Source organism: Anomaloglossus baeobatrachus, chromosome 7 (assembly GCF_048569485.1).
Source record: "Anomaloglossus baeobatrachus isolate aAnoBae1 chromosome 7, aAnoBae1.hap1, whole genome shotgun sequence".
Classification (NCBI taxonomy): Eukaryota; Metazoa; Chordata; class Amphibia; order Anura; family Aromobatidae; genus Anomaloglossus; species Anomaloglossus baeobatrachus.
This window is the reverse complement of record NC_134359.1, coordinates 17,546,887-17,567,729: the sequence shown is the minus strand read 5'-3', so window position 1 is coordinate 17,567,729 and position 20,843 is coordinate 17,546,887. Positions and strand designations below refer to the sequence as shown.

At 44.5% G+C, this 20,843-nt stretch overlaps 1 protein-coding gene across 1 annotated transcript in view; it reads left to right on the top strand.

Moving 5' to 3' along the window:
• Positions 1 to 15,582: 15,582 nt before the first annotated feature.
• LOC142245772 (motor neuron and pancreas homeobox protein 1-like) overlaps positions 15,583 to 20,843 on the top strand; it is a 33,613-nt gene continuing 28,352 nt past the window's right edge. Inside the window, exon 1 of the mRNA XM_075318729.1 lies at positions 15,583 to 15,919. Within this exon, the coding sequence (XP_075174844.1) occupies positions 15,583 to 15,919 (337 nt within the window). The remainder of the gene's footprint in view (positions 15,920 to 20,843) is intronic.

Sequence of the window (20,843 nt, the reverse complement as noted above, 5' to 3'; positions counted from 1 at the left end):
GGGATCAATGCCCTTCATATTACACAGGTAAGAACTGGGTTGTCAAATGTAAATCGGACCACTTCAGCCCCAATGATGAGGAACGTCCTGGACGCGCGAGAGTGGTTGTTGGTGCGGAGCTCGTCGATGCTCTGCACAACCTCATACTGGAGAATCCACTAATTTCAGCTAAAGCAATAGCAGACATCATGGGGATTTCCCGTGTTTGTGTCATTATCCATGAACATTTGGACATGAGGAAGTGATCTGCAAAGTGGCTCCCCAAATATCTGACAACAGATCAGAGAAGCAGCGAGTGACAACTTCCCGGTCCATTCGTCAGCGTTTCCGGACTGATAAGAACTTCCTGGATCAACTGGTCACTATGGATGAGACCTGGATTTATTGTCTGACCCTGAAAACAAGGAGCAGTGAAAAGAGTGGAGGCACAGTGGTTCTCCTCATCCAAAGAAGTTCAGGGTGCAAAAATCAGCCACTAAGGTGATGGCATCTATGTTCCGGGATAAGGAGGGTGTGCTGCTAGTGGACTACCTTCAAAAGGGTTCCACCATCAATGCAATGTATTACACTGAACTTTTTGACCAATTGAAGGCAGCTCTGAAGGATAAAAGGCGCAGCAAGCTGTCCAAAGGATTCTTGTTCCTGCAAGAACACGCCTCCGCTCACACTGCAAAAGCGACCACGGCAAAACTGGAAGAGCCGGGCTTCCAACTGGTGACAACCCACCTTATTCACCAGATCTAACTCCCTCCGACTAGCATCTGTTTCCAAACCTGAAGAAACACCACAAGGGACCAAATGTCACACCATTTCTGATGCCATGTCTGCTACGGATGCCTGGTTTGAGGCACAGCCGAAATCGTTTTTGCTAGGCTTACAGAACTTGGAATACCAATGTAAGAAGTGAGTTGTCATCAGTGGAGAGTATGTGGAATAAATGGAAAGTTTCATCATCCGATCTCACTTCTTTCTGGGTAAAGTCAAAGACTTATCAGCAGCCCCTCGTATTGCACGTGCACCAGGAACAGCATGAGACAGGTTTTGCTGCCAAAAGCATTAAGAGGGGGTGGCGGTGGATGGAGAATAAATCTAAAGCATTCCTTGTTGGCTGAAAATAGATTTGGACTAGATAAAGTTAACTTCATGGCACTGAGGCTGCACCGATTGCAGTCCAGATTCTGGGACAGATTCTCTGCATTACTCGCCATCCCGTGCCGCCCCATGGCTTTGATTGGCGTCTGCTCTGCTCCGCTGCCTGTGAAGTCTTGCGCATGTTCCCTGCGCGCTCAGCCTTGCACATGCGCAGTTCTCTTCAATGATGAACGGTGCATGATACAATACATAAGTGATGTCAGTGTCCAAAATCTGAAAGTTTTGCGCATGCACCGGAAACTCATGGTACATGTGCAATATATTTGCTGCTGATAGCGGCATGAAGTGGTGCCGAGCAGATGCCAAATAACCTTATGTGGTTGGGAAAAAATAAAGTAGAGAATTGATGTAATGGCTGGAAATAAGTCCGCCGTCTGTATAACTGCAGCTTCAGGGGCATAAACCAGAGTTTATTTTCTCAGTGCTTTAATATCCATTTGTGTCCTGGAGGAATGTGCTCGTCTATTACTAACGGACCCCGGACTGTCATTGGTTCTGTGACCCTACAGCTTGTAACATTTGCTTCTAAATCAGGGGTCCAGTAAACCCGGACAGAAAAGGGCCCCTGTGCAAGAACAAAACATGGGCCCTTTACAACCCAAGAGCTCATCGAAATGTACAATTCCGCCTGCTTGAGACGTGGACGTGGCCCCCTGACCTCTTGGGCCCCTGTGCTGCACCAATGATATGTCCGCCCCTGAGTAAACCCAAGGGGGCACATGCCATCTGCAGCCTCTACTTGCTGATTAGGGGTGGATGAAGAAAACACCATGGAGCCACATAGCTTTGCATGAGAGCTGCATACACCAGATGATATAGTTTTAAATTCAGACTATTTGCAAAATTGTTTCTTTTGGATGCAGTGAAGCGATGAAACATGGTTGCAAAAGTCTCCATACCCAGAGAGCTAAGTGTCCCAGTGTTTCAGGGGTTAAATGGTCATCTGTTTTGCACTGCTCAGGGATGACTGATTCACATGGAGAAATCAAAGCGTCTGCCCAGACCTTGGCTTTTAATTAATGTCCATCATTACCAAGATAATGACCGGTGATTGCCAGCGGAATAATCATTAACCACTATCCACACTGGACATAGGCTGCAGCACGGAGCACACAAGGGGATGGGGGGTAAATAAGAGTACGCGCGTTCATGGCCAAATATTAGGTCCCGGCTTATAGGATTGGGGTGACAGTTTCCCTCCACAATGGCCGTCATATTGAGCAGCTGAAGACCCTGTCATATTTTGGGATAAGTGCCCCTATTAGTGTACAGTGTGCGCCTTCATTGTACAAAGGCGGACCCAGGACACCTGTGTATTATCTGGACACTCCATTGCTTTCCATGAGACTTGTGTAATACCTCATTTCTCCTGTGGGGGCGCTACAGGGAAATTAACACTAGAAGTCCCAGAGAGGGGTCATTTGACATTTCTACCATTGGAACCCTATGGAGCTCGAAATCCCTGGGACTTCTAGTGTTAAACATTTGCTGCCATGTTTGCGGACAGATTACTCCTAATTACAGGTTGTCCCATGGATGGACGCTCAGTGATCAGTGTGTCTGCATAGGACGCCTCCAAAAAGGCTTGTAAAATTTGAGGTCTCTTAAAGGGGCTCTCCACTGCTGGACAATTTCTTCTTAACTGACCCATGTAAAATAGAAAAAAAAACAACCGCATACTCCCCTCCCAGACTGGTGCTGTTCCAGCAATGTCCTCTCAGGTGGAATAATGAAAGGCTGCAGCCGAACATTGACCACTGATTGGCAGCAGCGGTCACGTGGCATAATGTGACCTGACGACCTGGAGACATTATTAGAACGGCGTCTGTCAAGGAGGCGAGTGCTTATAGAGGGATCCAGAAGTGGACAATACTTTTGTCTTTGCAACTTCCACAGCTACTTTGTAGCGATTTCGTTAATATTACATTATGGAATTGTTACTTAAGCGATGTTCTGTAATGAAGCTTCTTTGTAAAACTTATTTTTACCCCCACAAATTAGATATTCTGGCTGCATACATTGCTCTCAGGGGCTGGCAGACCATCTATTGTGTATGGTCGCCTCTCAAATGTCCCCTAAAAACTAACTGTTGGGAAAGAATTAGCTACATTTCATATTAATGCTGGGTCCTTTAGTTCCCATAGTAGATAGAAATCAAAGCGTTGTTGGCTTAGGGCCCGCAGATATCAGCGGGGTCGGCCAAGAGTCTCATTTGCATGGGGACCTTCCAACAGATGACGCCGAGGGACTAAAGTATCAGCTATGGCGGATCCGGAACGATGATCCTTTTGTTTTCCAAGAAATTAGCTGCCAGATGAAGAAAGTGGTTCTTAAGGACACAGGGGCCGATCCGAGTGTTCCTGTGTATGGAGGAGTCAAGAGAGAGATTGATCTGCTGAAAAAGTGACCGCTTCATGCCTCCTTCACACGTCACTGAATAACACACACGTTTTCCACTGATGTCTTAAAGATGCATATATCCCTCTGTGTGCTGTGATTTTGGCACATGAGTGTTCTCCGCGTGCTATCCGTGATAATACATAGAGATCAGGCACTTATACTCACCTGTCCACGCCTCTGCTGTACATGGTGCTTATATCTCCCGTGGTGCTGTTTCCGGCCGCCGCTGTCTCCCCTCTGCTGTTACTTCCGGGTCTGCGGTGCAGAGAATGATGATCAGCAGAATTAGTCGGCCTGGAAGCCGAGACAGCAGCAACTAAAAACAGCATCGCTGGAGACTGGTGAGGATAAAAATAATGTTATTTCAAAGATACGCGTTTCCTCTGGCACGTGTATCAATGATGCCGGAGAAAAAAGGACATGTCTCCATGCTCAACACACGGACACACAGTCAGTGATAAATCACTGAAGTGTGCACAGACCCACTGATTTTAATGGGTCTGCGTATGTCCATTATTCTGGTACATATAAAAAAGTAACATGCATCCCAGAATCACTGAGAAGGGGGCCTTAGAGAGTATGGGGGCTTTACACAACGTGTCCAGTGAGAATGGATCGACTGGTCCAAATCAAGTGCTAAAGAGTCATCACATAGGACCGCTGCAGAAAGTGATTGGCAGCAAGTGATTGGCTGCAGCAGTCACTCGTCACGTCATTCCTGTAGATCTATCAGTTCTGCTAATAATCTGCAGTAAAATCTGATACAATTGTGTTTTATTGCAGATTTTGGCTTCCCCTCCTGTACTACTGCAAATCTGCACAGAAATCGGCAGCACGTAGACATATAAATAGCATAATAATAGAAGTAAATGGTGGCTACAGTCATGGATTGCGGCTCTCTGTCACTGGTCTATCATGTCTGGTGCAACAGAAAAAAATCGATCTATGCCCCCCCCCAGCCCGGTCCTCCACCGGCCCCTGTGTTCTCCGCAGACCAGGGAGTCCGAGTCCTGGCTCCTTATCACCCCGGCCTGGGAACGCACAGACGGCTCTGTCATTTGCAGTGTAATTTTTCCTGGAATTTGGGTGAGAGGTGCAGAAATTAGAAGCAGGTGACTAATTGCTCTGTTATCAACCTGCGGGAGCTCATTACCCGGCCATAATGACTGATGATGGAAGTGCGATAGTTCAGGGGTCACTATAGAGTACACGGGGTATGGAAACCGGAATTTGATTGCAAATTCTACAGTTATTGATGAGGATGGATCCAAAGTAACCTCCCAATACCATCACTGGCGCCGCACCTGGGCCTGCTGGATGCATGTCTACTTAAAGGGGTTGTCCATGAATACTCTCCTGCAAAATATGACCTGAGGCAACGGCACACCGAGCGGCACAGCTGGTGCCTGAACCACTGGAAGTCCAGTGAATGCGGCCCACCTGTCCTGTGTATTACAATAGCACCGGTGGCTGATTTGGGAGACGTTCCTCCTAATGCAGGTAGTCTCCTCTCAGCCATAAAGCCGTTAGGGGCTGATCTCATAAATTCCATGGCCCACCACGAATGGGGGTTGTAAAGATTCAGAGGAATGGGATTAGATATGAGGGGCTCCTACCCGAATACACAGGTGCGCTCTTTATGCCGAGGTAGAGAGGACATGGGTGCACGGTGAACCAGGATGGTCACTTTTTTCCCATTCATCTCAATGGAGAACGATTTCTGGGCATCATGATCTGAGCAATGAAACTTATCGATGTGATATAAGTTTATGGTGGGAAAATCCATAAAATCTCTATTGGCGAGACCACTACTGACCGGTCGAAGGAAGGAGATACAGGAACCGGACGAGAATTAGAAAGCCCTTATCCCCCCAACAAATAGATGGTAACAAAGCTCCTCTCTTTATAGATCGGGCTCAAGAATTCAGGAGCCCCATCTTACAATAGCCGGCAGTATTACAAGAGTATTGTGTCGTGTTGCACAAACGATTCCCCAAGAGGACAAAATAAATAATTAAAATATGCAAAAATAAAAATTGAAATCCCTGCACTTTCCCTACAAGAGACACATTTGATATTGTTGTGACCATAAGAGTCAGATGTATCAGAATATAAAAATGTGCATACAATATGATAAATGTTGCGAAAGCACCAGAATTTTTGTATTTTTGGTCTTTTCACCTGTCAAAAATCTGGAATAAAAAGCAATAAAAAAAATGCTTGTACTGAAAAAACCCCCAAAAAACTAGAGCTCACTTTCACAAAAATCAAGCTCCATGCGTTGAAAAATATGCGGCTTAAACATGTAGTTTGTGTTGCCAGAGGGGTTTACTTTACAAATACTGACCATACACATAACGTGTGCACGTGGACATAATCTGTACAAATAAACTGATTTTTTTTTCTGCTGGAAAAATAAAAATAAAGAAGTGGTTGCATAAATCTTCACACCCTTACAGTAATATTTTGTTGAAGTCCCTTTTGAATTTCTGACACATTCAGTCTTTTTGGGGTCGGAGTCTATGGCACGGCACATGTTGGATTGGCGATCGTTGCCCTCTCTTCCCTGCAGACGCTCCACATATGAGGGGCGTCATCTTTTAATAGGAAATTTCCGATACTGAGCCTTAATATTGGAAACGCTTCCCCGGATGACGTCCTCTCAGTTGTGGAATGAGTGATCCGATGAGGTCAGGCCTCGGTGATACATTCCCTTACAGCTCCATCATGGCAGCAGTGATAATGAAGGCACGCTATGCTTTATATGGAGGGGCATTAAATCATACCGGACCCCGGCGCTGGGGGGCTGGACGTTACCTCTGATTTCCCAAGAGTAAATCTGCTCTATATCAGGCTGCGGTCGGGCAGGAATACGCCCTACTAAATGAATGGGGCGTGGAGGGAACACACAATGTAATTTCTGAAAGACATGGCCATATATCTACTGAACAAAAATATAAAACACAACAACACCAAAGACCATAAAAGAGCCAAAAAAAAGCAAATGCAAAGATATAGATCTCAGATGGTCCCGGAATTCTAACAGGACGGATCCTATTCTCCCCCTCTAAACTCCAGAAAAGGGCCCAGATCAAAGATTAAACTTTGGGCTCCCATTGTGTAGAAGAGGTTATCGACCCCACCTGAGGGTAAAGATGATGGGATAGTCTGGGGTTAAAGCCTCCTATCTCCAAGGGTCCCATACTGCGGACTGCCCTTAGCTACCTTTGCTTCTTGGGCTTCTGTTAGAAGCCTCCTGGAAACCTTATTTTGGGTGACCAGCATTGACTCAATCAGGAGCGGCCACAAATAGAAAAGGGCCCCCGTGTAAGAACAGTATATGGGCTCTTTGCTGGCCAATGGCTCCTCATTGCATGGAGATAGATGTGGCCCCCTGACCTCTTGGGCCCCCTGTGCGGCTGCCCCAATGGTCCATCCGCCACTGACTATAATGGGGTCTATTGGGTTTTGCAAAGGTACCACTTGAAGGAAAACTAGGGCTACAACCTTGGCTGCAGATATGACCCGGGAATAAAAGGAAATAATCATCTAAACTAGAAAAATATGTACGAAACTAATCTGATATTACTTTATATGAGGAAGAATAAAAGGAAAGAGTTGTTTTTTTGTTTGTTTTTTGTTTTTGTTTTTTTTAGATTTCTTAAAGCAACTTTCAGGATTTTAGTTCAACCATGAAAAATGGAATAAATGTCTGTGCTGATGCTGGATGTAAAATTCTGACTATGAATCGGTTATTAAACAATGTTACATTCCCGGGTAATATGTAAAGATTACGATACTAAGTCTATAGCATGATGTTTTATTCTAGGAAGGATTTGTTTTAAAGGCACCAACACCCGGTTTCTTCTAATCCTGAATTTCTGTTACTTTTTTTTAACAGATTTACTTTGTTTCCATTCTCATTGTGTTATTATTACCGGAATTTTTTTTTTATTTCAGCCAAAATTCACAAATGTTTAAATTTAAAAAAAAACAAAAAAACAAAAAACAAAACTAAAAACTACTACTACTTCATGTACTAAAAAAAAAAATCAACTTTCTTAATAGTTTTCGAAATCTCTTGAGACACCAGGGTTAAAAATATTAGTTTTGATCATAAGGATCAGAAGAAATTATTTTTTCACTAGGTAATATTTACATTTAAGAGAATTATCCTCATCTATTATAAGAAATTCTATTAATCCAGCATCCCATAATCCAGAAAGTCTGGTAATTCTCCACTCAATCAAAGAACGGATCTAAAGTACAATGTGAGATTTCATAAAACCAGAAGGTTGAACAGAAAGAATAAATCAGTTATTAGTAAATTTTTCATATTTAGAGACATAGATGGAACAGGATCAGGTTATTATCTGCTTTCTTCCTTGGGTTACAAATTCTCCAGAATATCTGATAAATGAGCATTTATGTGGTCACATATTTACTGGATTAAAGAATATTTATGATAGACACAAGGGGACCCCTCATTCACACAATCCATATGCTGGGACAACGGGAAGTGTTATTTGGACCTGACAATAAAACTTTTAGGGATAGAGGATACTTGTGGGGTGGAAAGGGTTAAATTGCCGAGCTGCTGTGCAATAAAGATGAATGCTAGATCTTCAATATGCGACTTTATTCAACGTGTTTCGGAGCAACCTCCTTCATCAGGATCATCACATGATTGAATGTGATGATCCTGATGAAGGAGGTTACCCCGAAACACATTGAATAAAGTCACATATTGAAGATCCAGCATTCATCTTTATTGCACAGCAGCATGACAATTTAACCCTTTCCATCTCTTATTGCATCACAAGTATCCTCGAGACTGTGGGCTGCAGCAGCTGTCTTTCCTAGATTCTTGACCTTGTAGTTGTGTCCGACAACCCTTCCCCCCCCCAGGGTGAGCAAAACCTTAATCGCAGGTTCACCATATCTCACAGATAAGACCTTATTCTTATGCGTTTTTGTTTCCTTATATCCAGGGATAGAGGGACACTTTTTTTTTTTTGCTGCACATCTAATGATATACAATAGTATAAGAATTTAAAATATTTTGAATTTTATTAATAAATGACAACAGAATTGTATATATTTTTTTTTTTTTTTAAATAAACAAGGAGTTTGCAAATAAACAAGGAGTTTGCATGTTCTCCCCGTGTTTCCAACGGTTTCCTCTCACACTCCAAAGACCTTACTGGTAGGGAATGCAGATTGTGAGCCCCAATGTGGGCAGTGGTGATCAGCACATCTGTAAAATGCTGTAGAATTAATGGCTCTATATAAGTGTATAAAATAATAATAATTGAAATATTACATATAAATGTAAAATGGATGGTAAGGAATATGTGATTAGAATTCTGTAAATGGCTTTTTGTTTATAAAATCATAATAATCAACTTTTTCATTCTGACCCATCTTGCAATATTGCAGCAATTGTCTACTGGTTATTGGACTATGGGACCTCATATAACTACAACTAACAATAGTTTATGGTCCCTAAACAATGTGAATATAAATTACGACTTACCGACTGTCACGTGCAAGTGTTACATCTGCAAAAGGAACGAAAGAAAAGAATTTGGTTCACAATAGATATATAACAGTAACAAGTGGCAAAAAAAACAAACAAAAAGGAAATCTAAATGACAGATTTACAATCATTAACAGAATTTCTATATTGTAAGAAAAATAAATTGTTTCGCAATGTATTTATTTGAAGAGGTGTTAAAAGAAATGGCTCATATAACACAATCCCAATAATAATTAATTAATATCTCTCTACCTGGAGATACTATTGTCTAGTAGAATTCGCTTATTTGAATGTGAACATTAATGCAAAAAGTAAAATAATAATTAAATTTGACTGCAAACAGTACAATAATAATAGAATTATGCCGCCTGTAATAAGTAACTGAGAATTATTCCAATATAAAAACCACATTTTATTACATGATTTTTATTTACAGTGATTTTTTTTTATAAATGCATATCATGCAAATTCTCCAATTTTAGAACTTTAAATTATTAATTTTTAAATTCATTTTTGTTACCTATATCTATGCATTTAAGTTTTTATTTTAACCTTTTATTATCTATTTTAGTTGTTTATCTAAATATATTTTACAATTTTTTAGCTTACTTTTTATATATTTTTCCTTTTTATTATCACTTGTTTTTAGATATATACGTTAATTATGGTTTATATAATTTATGATGTTATGTAACTTACTTTTGAGACACTATTTTTTATTTTTATTAGCTCTCTCAACATATATCTATATCTATCTATAGTAACTATTGGCTATCTATATATTTACCTGAGATTTCTTTAGCTTTTTTCTATATTATTTTTATATATATATATATATATATTTTTTTTTTTTTTAATTATTGTTTAGATATTTTACTGTTTTGTTTTTTTTTTAGTTTACTTTTGAAATGCTATTTTTCACTTTTATCATCCTAATATATATGTAGCTTACTTTTAAAATATTTTTCATTTTTAACACCCTTTTTTAGATATATTATTGTAATTATTTAGATATTTTACTTTTTTTGTTTTTTTAGTTTAGTTTTGATATACTATATTTCATTTTCATTATCACTTTTGTTTAATTATTTTAATTATTGTTTAGCTATATTTACAGAGGGTTTTTTTAAGCTTACTTTTTATATATTATGTTTTATTTTTATTATACACTTTTTTCAGATATAAATTTTAACTAAATAGTTTATACGTCAGGCGGCACGGTGGCTCCGTGGTTAGCAGTGCAGTCTTGCAGCGCTGGGGTCCTGGGTTCAAATCCCACCAAGGACACCATCTGCAAGGAGTTTGTATGTTCTCCCCGTGTTTGCGTGGGTTTCCTCCAGGTTCTCCGGTTTCCTCCCACACTCCAAAGACATACAGATAGGGACTCTAGATTGTGAGCCCCAATGGGGACAGTGTTGCCAATGTATGTAAAGCGCTGTGGAATTAATAGCGCTATATAAATGAATAAAATTATTATTATTATTATACATTTTGAGGGCTGTTTTTTTTTTTTACTTTACCCTTGCTATACTATTTTTCATTTTCATTATCCCAAATATATATATATATATTTTTATTATTATAGCACCATTTATTCCATACACACATACACATAGGGGGTTTTTATTAGCTTTCTTTGTATTATTTTTTATTTTGATTATAAACTTTTTTCAGATATAAATTTTAATTATAGTTTATACATTGAGGGCTGTTTTTTTTTTTACTTTACCCTTGCTATACTATTTTTCATTTTCATTATCCCAAATTATATATAATTATTTATTATTATAGCGCCATTTTTTCCATACACACATACAAAATATATATATTTTACAGAGGGGTTTTTTTTAGCTTTCTTTGTATTATTTTCTATTTTTATTACAAACCCCTTTCTGAGATATATATTGTAATTATTGTTTATACATTTTACAGTGTTTGTTTTTTAGTTAACTTTTGGTACACTAAGTTTCATTTTTCTTGTCCTAAATATATATATATATATATATATATATATTACTGTGTGTGTATATATATATATATATATATATATATATTAGTTATATACACACACACATACACACACAGTTATATATATATATATATATATATAACTGTGTGTGTGTGTATGTGTATGTGTGTGTGTGTATATATATATATATATATATATATATATATATATATATATATATAAATAAAATTATTATTTATCTGTATATTTTCCAGAGGTTTTTTTTTTACCTTACTTTTTATAATATTTTCATTTTTATTATCACCTTTTTTAGATATAGATTTTAATTATTGTTTATCAATATATTTTGCACAGGGTTTTTTTTAGCTTACCTTTTTATATATCAATTTTTATTATCACTTTATTATTTTTATTAGCGTTTCCTAGCATGTAAATTTCACTTTAACTGTAAACCTTATTTATCTTCCTTGTATAAATGTAATAATGCTTGTTTGCCTCTTTATGACAGCCCGGCCCTGATAGCAATGCTTGGGAAATTGTAACCTTTAGCAAATTGACATATAATTGTTTTATGGTTTCTTGGATAAATGGGGCAGATGTTGGCCCAGGGAAGTGTTGTGATTAGTGATGGGACCCGGCGTGGGCTGAGCCAGGGGTGACATGAAGGGACTACAACAAAGGAGACATTGTCCCTATCACAGGGACTGGCCATAAAGCGATAACCTGTTTATACAGCCGTCTCTCTATATTGGAGCTTATCTGGCTGTGGTGCTGTACTGGGACCTGAGCACTCAGGAGAGAGCAGACACCTTGGCAGGAATAATGAGCTGTCATTACATAGTATCAGCTCTGGGTACAACACAACAACCCCCATCAGGATGGGAGATGATGAGAGGAGACCCAGCCAGGATCATACAACCCTCCCCGGACCCAGCTAATGGCACAGGGGGCTACCTGCAGCTTCAAATTATCAATCTTCATTTAAACAGGTCTAAAGTGCAATGTATCCAAAATAAAACCTATTGTAACCATGTAAAAGTAATTTTCCGTATGCGTGAAATTTTGGGGGAAATTAGGTTGCATTTTAGTGGAACATGAGACCTTTTGAGCGAAACGTCATAAAACAGGTTAAAGGCAAAGCATTTCTGATTGAACGTAAAATTTCACATGCACGAGTATGAAGAATTTGAAGCAAATGACACAAAACCAAACCAGGGGGAAATGATCAAGTGTTTTTGGGCATAAAAAAGTCACAAATTTTAGCTCATTTTGAGAAAAGAAAAAAAAAACAAAAACACAACTTTTTGCTATTTTATATTACGATTGCCAATTTTTAAAAGTGCATGTAACCATGTGTGGTATTTCTGCAAATAAGGTTTAAAAACCAAATTTATAAATTTCCAACTGTAAAAAAAAAGCAAAACAAAAAACGCAACAAAAATGTTATCACACAAAAAAGTCACAAACTCACTGCAGTAGAAAAGTGGTGTAAAAATGTAGTTTGTCAAAATTGGTACAGAAAATGGAAACTTAGCGACAAGAAAATCTGACTTAAAAAAAATTGGCTCATGATGATTTTTTTTTCATTTCAAAATTCCGATAGATAGATAGAGGGATAGATAGAGGGATAGATAGATAGAGGGATAGATAGAGGGATAGATAGATAGATAGATAGATAGATAGATAGATAGATAGATAGATAGATAGAGGGATAGATAGAGGGATAGATAGATAGATAGAGGGATAGATAGAGGGATAGATAGATAGATAGATAGATAGATAGATAGATAGATGGATAGATAGAGGGATAGATAGATAGAGGGATAGATAGAGGGATAGATAGATAGAGGGATAGATAGATAGATAGATAGATAGAGGGATAGATAGATAGATAGATAGATAGAGGGATAGATAGAGGGATAGATAGAGGGATAGATAGAGGGATAGATAGAGGGATAGATAGAGGGATAGATAGAGGGATAGATAGAGGGATAGATAGATAGATAGATAGATGGATAGATAGAGGGATAGATAGAGGGATAGATAGAGGGATAGATAGAGGGATAGATAGAGGGATAGATAGATAGAGGGATAGATAGAGGGATAGATAGAGGGATAGATAGAGGGATAGATAGATAGATAGATAGAGGGATAGAGGGATAGAGGGATAGATAGAGGGATAGATAGATAGATAGATAGATAGAGGGATAGATAGAGGGATAGATAGATAGATAGATAGAGGGATAGAGGGATAGATAGAGGGATAGATAGAGGGATAGATAGAGGGATAGATAGAGGGATGGATAGATAGAGGGATGGATAGAGGGATAGATAGAGGGATAGATAGATAGAGGGATAGATAGATAGAGGGATAGATAGATAGATAGAGGGATGGATAGAGGGATATATAGAGGGATAGATAGAGGGATAGATAGAGGGATAGATAGAGGGATAGATAGAGGGATAGATAGAGGGATAGATAGAGGGATAGATAGATAGAGGGATAGATAGATAGAGGGATAGATAGATAGATAGATAGAGGGATAGATAGATAGATAGAGGGATAGATAGATAGAGGGATAGATAGAGGGATAGATACTGTACATAATTATTGGGGTGGATCATGGATACATGAAACTAAAAATTATTGCAACCAAAATTCATTATTTTGTATTTAGCTCAGTTGAACAGAAAGAAAAGCAATTCCACTGTATCCACAATATTGCTGCATGTTATACTCAATCATTGCTCCATATTCTATAATTTCTTATCATATATAGTTTGGGCAGAAAATGCATTAACAATAACAGACCAAGCAGATTCATTGTCCAGTGCACTACTGCTCCCAACAGACACAGCTCTGCTCCCCTGATTATACATTAACTTTCTGTACATTGGTGACCTGTTTAAAGTACAAGCTCCGACTATTATCTGCAGCCTCTATTGTCTGCTGACTACATTATAGTCAGGACGTTTCCTCCACATCTGGGGACAGGAAGGGTTAAGCCTACTGTGCCCCTCACAGCTGCTGTGCCCCTCATTGTTGCTGCTGTGCCCTCCCTGGTGTTGTGCCTATCCCTGCTGTTGTGCCCTCCCTGGTGTTGTGCCTATCCCTGCTGCTGTGCCCTCCCTGGTGTTGTGTCTATCCCTGCTGCTGTGCCCTCCCTGGTGTTGTGCCTATCCCTGCTGCTGTGCCCTCCCTGGTGTTGCGCCTATCCCTGCTGCGGTGCCTATCCCTGCTGCTGTGCCTATCCCTGGTCTTGTGCATATCCCTGGTGCTGTGCCCTCTCTGGTGTTGTGCATATCCCTGCTGCTGTGCCCTCCCTGGTGTTGTGCCTATCCCTGCTGCTGTGCCCTCCCTGGTGCTGCTGTGCCCTCCCTGGTGCTGCTGTGCCCTCCCTGCTGCTGTGCCCTCCCTGGTGTTTTGCCTATCCCTGGTGCTGCTGTGCCCTCCCTGCTGCTGTGCCCTCCCTGGTGTTGTGCCTATCCCTGGTGCTGCTGTGCCTATCCCTGCTGCTGTGCCCTCCCTGCTGCTGCTGTGCCCTCCCTGGTGTGGTGCCTATCCCTGGTGCTGCTGTGCCCTCCCTGGTGCTGCTGTGCCCTTCCTGGTGCTGCTGCTGTGCCCTCCCTGCTGCTGCTGTGCCCTCCCTGCTGCTGCTGTGCCCTCCCTGGTGCTGCTGTGCCCTCCCTGCTGCTGCTGTGCCCTCCCTGCTGCTGCTGTGCCCTTCCTGGTGCTGCTGTGCCCTCCCTGCTGCTGCTGTGCCCTCCCTGGTGCTGCTGTGCCCTCCCTGGTGCTGCTGTGCCCTTCCTGGTGCTGCTGTGCCCTCCCTGGTGCTGCTGTGCCTATCCCTGCTGCTGTGCCCTCCCTGGTCCCCCCAGCCTGTGCCTTGGTCTCCTCCTGCAGAGATGCCAGGATCTCCTGTGCAGAGGGGTTGGCTTCTTGCACTCATTAGCAGAGGTGCTGCCGCGCTTAGCACAGGGGGTGAGGGCAGCGTCTGACAACCAATGAGAAGCTGCAGACTCCGGCCACAGTCAGGGCTGAGGAAGCGGCAGCAGCAGAAGGAAGCTCAAGTGCAAACAGCAGGAACTTTGCGGAGTTGCTACATTTCTTTCCCATGCGGCTGAATCTGCAGAATGACAGTGTCTCCTGAAGTCACTGCTGAGGACCTGCAAGAACCCGCAGAGCTTGCGATTAATTAACCCCTGTGATCTCCAGAGCAGCAATCACTGGCCAGGAAGAAACAACTATCTCATTCTCCTGTCTGCAGCTAGAAAAACCGCAGAGCTTGCAATCCATGAACTCTATTAACGGCGTGATCTTCATTGTTCCCATCATTCATGTCCTAAAATGTCCAAATACTCCTGCTGAACCGCAGAGCTTGCAATCAGTTACCCCTGCACAGTGCCAGGATGTGTTCTCCTGCAGCCTGACATTATTGAGCATCTGCAGGAGCAGAGGAGCTTGCACTCTACTCACCACAGGAGCCTGGAGAGCCCCGGCCAGCCCCGTCCTGCTCCGGCCATGCACAAAGTCATGGAGAATTCGCAGAAGTTTCGGATTGATGCCCTCCTGGCAGAAGAGCGCCCCCGTGTGGTGCCAGTGCAGGGCAGAGAACCTTGTCTCGCGCAGGCTCCCCTCATATCGCACTTGTACCCGAAAACTGGATTTTTGCCTCTGCACGGACTGTACCCCGCACCCCTGTACCACATGCCCACCCTTGGCACTGTGCAGCACCCACACTTTCCATACAGCGGCTACTCAGGGCTTCCTGTACCGGATCATATGAAAGCGGCCTCCCTGCCCCTGGAGCACTGGCTGAGGGCTGGGCTGCTGCTGCACAGGGCACCGGAGCTGCATGGTAAGTACCGGGCAGAGGGCACACAGCAGGGTCAGGGGCTACACAACAGCTGGGATCAGTGGGCACAATGGATAGACCTGTGTGATAATGGCATCTGATATCCCTCCATCTCATATCTAAGATCCATCCCTGTATCCATGTACAGAGAGAAGCCTTATGCAGGTAGTCGCACCGCGTAGCCCAGTAGTCGCACCGTGCAGCCCAGTAGTCGCACCGCGCAGCCCAGTAGTCGCACCGCGCAGCCCAGTAGTCGCACCGCGCAGCCCAGTAGTCGCACCGTGTAGCCCAGTAGTCACACCGTGTAGCCCAGTAGTCGCACCGTGCAGCCCAGTAGTCGCACCGTGTAGCCCAGTAGTCGCTCCGTGTAGCCCAGTAGTCGCTCCGTGTAGCCCAGTAGTCGCACCGTGCAGCCCAGTAGTCGCACCGTGCAGCCCAGTAGTCGCTCCGTGTAGCCCAGTAGTCGCTCCGTGTAGCCCAGTAGTCGCTCCATGTAGCCCAGTAGTCGCACCGTGCAGCCCAGTAGTCGCACCGTGCAGCCCAGTAGTCGCTCCGTGTAGCCCAGTAGTCGCTCCGTGTAGCCCAGTAGTCGCTCCGTGTAGCCCAGTAGTCGCTCCGTGTAGCCCAGTAGTTGCACCGTGTAGCCCAGTAGTCGCACCGTGCAGCCCAGTAGTCGCACCGTGTAGCCCAGTAGTCGCACCGTGTAGCCCAGTAGTCGCTCCGTGTAGCCCAGTAGTCGCTCCGTGTAGCCCAGTAGTCGCACCGTGCAGCCCAGTAGTTACACCGTGCAGCCCAGTAGTCGCTCCGTGTAGCCCAGTAGTCGCTCCGTGTAGCCCAGTAGTCGCACCATGTGCACCCTGTGTACGAGTCACCCCGATGCGGAGATTTCCTGGATATTTCAGCTCATTACTGTTGTGGAGGAAACATCAGAACTTCCCATTTGACACAATGAAAATAGAAAAATATTACAATTTGAGCCTCCTCAATGGCTGATACTTTTTAATGGCAAACTGAAATGTAGCACTTCTCATATGTTCATATTTTTCCTATCTGCTGTAAACGCGGTGGAGAGAGAATTCCTGTACAAATGTAAATATTTACGGATACATTTTGTGATAACAAACAGCAAAACATCTGTAAACAAATCTCCACAGAACACAGCAGGTCTCCGGTGGAGACTTCATGACCTTCGGGGCGGCGCGCAGGTGGGCAAGTCCCACTCTAATGTGTAACAGGTGGGCCCGTCCCGCTCTCATATGTAACAGGTGGGCAAGTCCCGCCCTAATATGTAACAGGTGGGCCCGACCCGCTCTAATATGTAACAGGTGGGCCCGACCCGCTCTAATATGTAACAGGTGGGCAAGTCCCGCCCTAATATGTAACAGGTGGGCAAGTCCCGCTCTCATATGTAACAGGTGGGCAAGTCCCGCCCTAATATGTAACAGGTGGGCAAGTCCCGCCCTAATATGTAACAGGTGGGCCCGACCCGCTCTAATATGTAACAGGTGGGCAAGTCCCGCACTAATATGTAACAGGTGGGCAAGTCCCGCTCTCATATGTAACAGGTGGGCACGTCCCGCCCTAATATGTAACAGGTGGGCAAGTCCCGCCCTAATATGTAACAGGTGGGCCCGACCCGCTCTAATATGTAACAGGTGGGCAAGTCCCGCACTAATATGTAACAGGTGGGCAAGTCCCGCTCTCATATGTAACAGGTGGGCAAGTCCCGCCCTAATATGTAACAGGTGGGCAAGTCCCGCTCTCATATGTAACAGGTGGGCAAGTCCCGCCCTAATATGTAACAGGTGGGCAAGTCCCGCACTAATATGTAACAGGTGGGCAAGTCCCGCTCTCATATGTAACAGGTGGGCAAGTCCCGCCCTAATATGTAACAGGTGGGCAAGTCCCGCCCTAATATGTAACAGGTGGGCCCGACCCGCTCTAATATGTAGCAGGTGGGCCCGTCCTGCACTAATATGTAACAGGTGGGCCCGTCCCGCTCTCATATGTAACAGGTGGGCCCATCCCACCCTAATATGTAACAGGTGGGCCCGACCCACTCTAATATGTAACAGGTGGGCCCATCCCACCCTAATATGTAACAGGTGGGCCCCTCCCGCACTAATATGTAACAGGTGGGTCCGTCCCGCCCTAATATGTAACAGGTGGGCAAGTCCCGCCCTAATATGTAACAGGTGGGCAAGTCCCGCTCTCATATGTAACAGGTGGGCAAGTCCCGCCCTAATATGTAACAGGTGGGCAAGTCCCGCACTAATATGTAACAGGTGGGCAAGTCCCGCTCTCATATGTAACAGGTGGGCAAGTCCCGCCCTAATATGTAACAGGTGGGCAAGTCCCGCCCTAATATGTAACAGGTGGGCCCGACCCGCTCTAATATGTAGCAGGTGGGCCCGTCCTGCACTAATATGTAACAGGTGGGCCCGTCCCGCTCTCATATGTAACAAGTGGGCCCATCCCACCCTAATATGTAACAGGTGGGCCCGACCCACTCTAATATGTAACAGGTGGGCCCATCCCACCCTAATATGTAACAGGTGGGCCCGTCCCGCACTAATATGTAACAGGTGGGTCCGTCCCGCCCTAATATGTAACAGGTGGGTCCGTCCCGCTCTAATATGTAACAGGTGGGTCCGTCCCGCTCTAATATGTAACAGGTGGGTCCGTCCCGCTCTAATATGTAACAGGTGGGCCCGTCCCGCTCTACTATGTAACAGGTGGGCCCGTCCCGCTCTAATATGTAACAGGTGGGCCTGTCCCGCTCTAATATGTAACAGGTGGGCCCGTCCCACCCTAGTATGTAACAGGTGGGCCCGTCCCGCTCTAATATGGAACAGGTGGGCCCGTCCTGCTCTAATATGTAATAGGTGGTCCCGTCCCGAACCAATATGTAACAGGTGGGCCCGTCCCGCTCTAATATGTAACAGGTGGGTCCGTCCCGCTCTAATATGTAACAGGTGGGCCCGTCCCGCTCTAATATGTAACAGGTGGGCCCGTCCCGCTCTACTATGTAACAGGTGGGCCCGTTCCGCTCTAATATGTAACAGGTGGGCCTGTCCCGCTCTAATATGTAACAGGTGGGCCCGTCCCACCCTAGTATGTAACAGGTGGGCCCGTCCCGCTCTAATATGGAACAGGTGGGCCCGTCCTGCTCTAATATGTAATAGGTGGTCCCGTCCCGAACCAATATGTAACAGGTGTGTTTGTGCCCCGAGGACTCAGTACAGGTGGATTCATATATCGAGGACTGAGGCTCAGGTGTTTTCAGACCATGGCAAAAGACTGAGGATGCTGTGGTGTCCTGCCAGGATTTATCGTCATTAACCACCCTGCACATTCTAGGCTACAATTACCCACCTGATACCCTCACATCGTAGACTAATACCGATCCCTACAATTACCCACCTGATACCCTTACACCACAGGCTAATACCGGCCCCTGCCATTACCCACCTGGCACCTTTACATCCTAGGCTAATACCAGCCTCTGCCATTACCCACCTGGCACCCTTACACCATAGGCTAATACCGGCCCCTGCCATTACTCACCTGGCACCCTTGCATTCTAGGCTAATACCGGCCCCTGCCATTACTCACCTGGCACCCTTGCATTCTAGGCTAATACCGGTCCCTGCCATTACCCACCTGGCACCCTTACATTCTAGGCTAATACCGGCCCCTGCCATTACTCACCTGGCACCCTTGCATTCTAGGCTAATACCGGTCCCTGCCATTACCCACCTGGCACTCTTACATCCTAGGCTAATACCAGCCTCTGCCATTACCCACCTGGCACCCTTACATCCTAGGCTAATACCGGCCCCTGCCATTACTCACCTGGCACCCTTGCATTCTAGGCTAATACCGGTCCCTGCCATTACTCACCTGGCACCCTTGCATTCCAGGCTAATACCGGCCCCTGCCATTACTCACCTGGCACCCTTACATCCTAGGCTAATACCGGTCCCTGCCATTACTCACCTGGCACCCTTGCATTCCAGGCTAATACCGGCCCCTGCCATTACTCACCTGGCACCCTTACATCCTAGGCTAATACCGGCTCCTGCCATTACCCACCTGGCACTCTTACATCCTAGGCTAATACCAGCCTCTGCCATTACCCACCTGGCACCCTTGCATTCTAGGCTAATACCGGCCCCTGCCATTACTCACCTGGCACCCTTGCATTCTAGGCTAATACCGGCTCCTGCCATTACCCACCTGGCACTCTTACATCCTAGGCTAATACCAGCCTCTGCCATTACCCACCTGGCACCCTTGCATTCTAGGCTAATACCGGCCCCTGCCATTACTCACCTGGCACCCTTGCATTCTAGGCTAATACCGGCCCCTGCCATTACCCACCTGGCACCCTTGCATTCTAGGCTAATACCGGTCCCTGCCATTACTCACCTGGCACCCTTGCATTCTAGGCTAATACCGGCCCCTGCCATTACTCACCTGGCACCCTTACATTCTAGGCTAATACCAGCCTCTGCCATTACTCACCTGGCACTCTTGCATTCTAGGCTAATACCGGCCCCTGCCATTACTCACCTGGCACCCTTACATCCTAGGCTAATACCGGTCCCTGCCATTACTCACCTGGCACCCTTGCATTCCAGGCTAATACCGGCCCCTGCCATTACTCACCTGGCACCCTTACATCCTAGGCTAATACCGGCTCCTGCCATTACCCACCTGGCACTCTTACATCCTAGGCTAATACCAGCCTCTGCCATTACCCACCTGGCACCCTTGCATTCTAGGCTAATACCGGCCCCTGCCATTACTCACCTGGCACCCTTGCATTCTAGGCTAATACCGGCTCCTGCCATTACCCACCTGGCACTCTTACATCCTAGGCTAATACCAGCCTCTGCCATTACCCACCTGGCACCCTTGCATT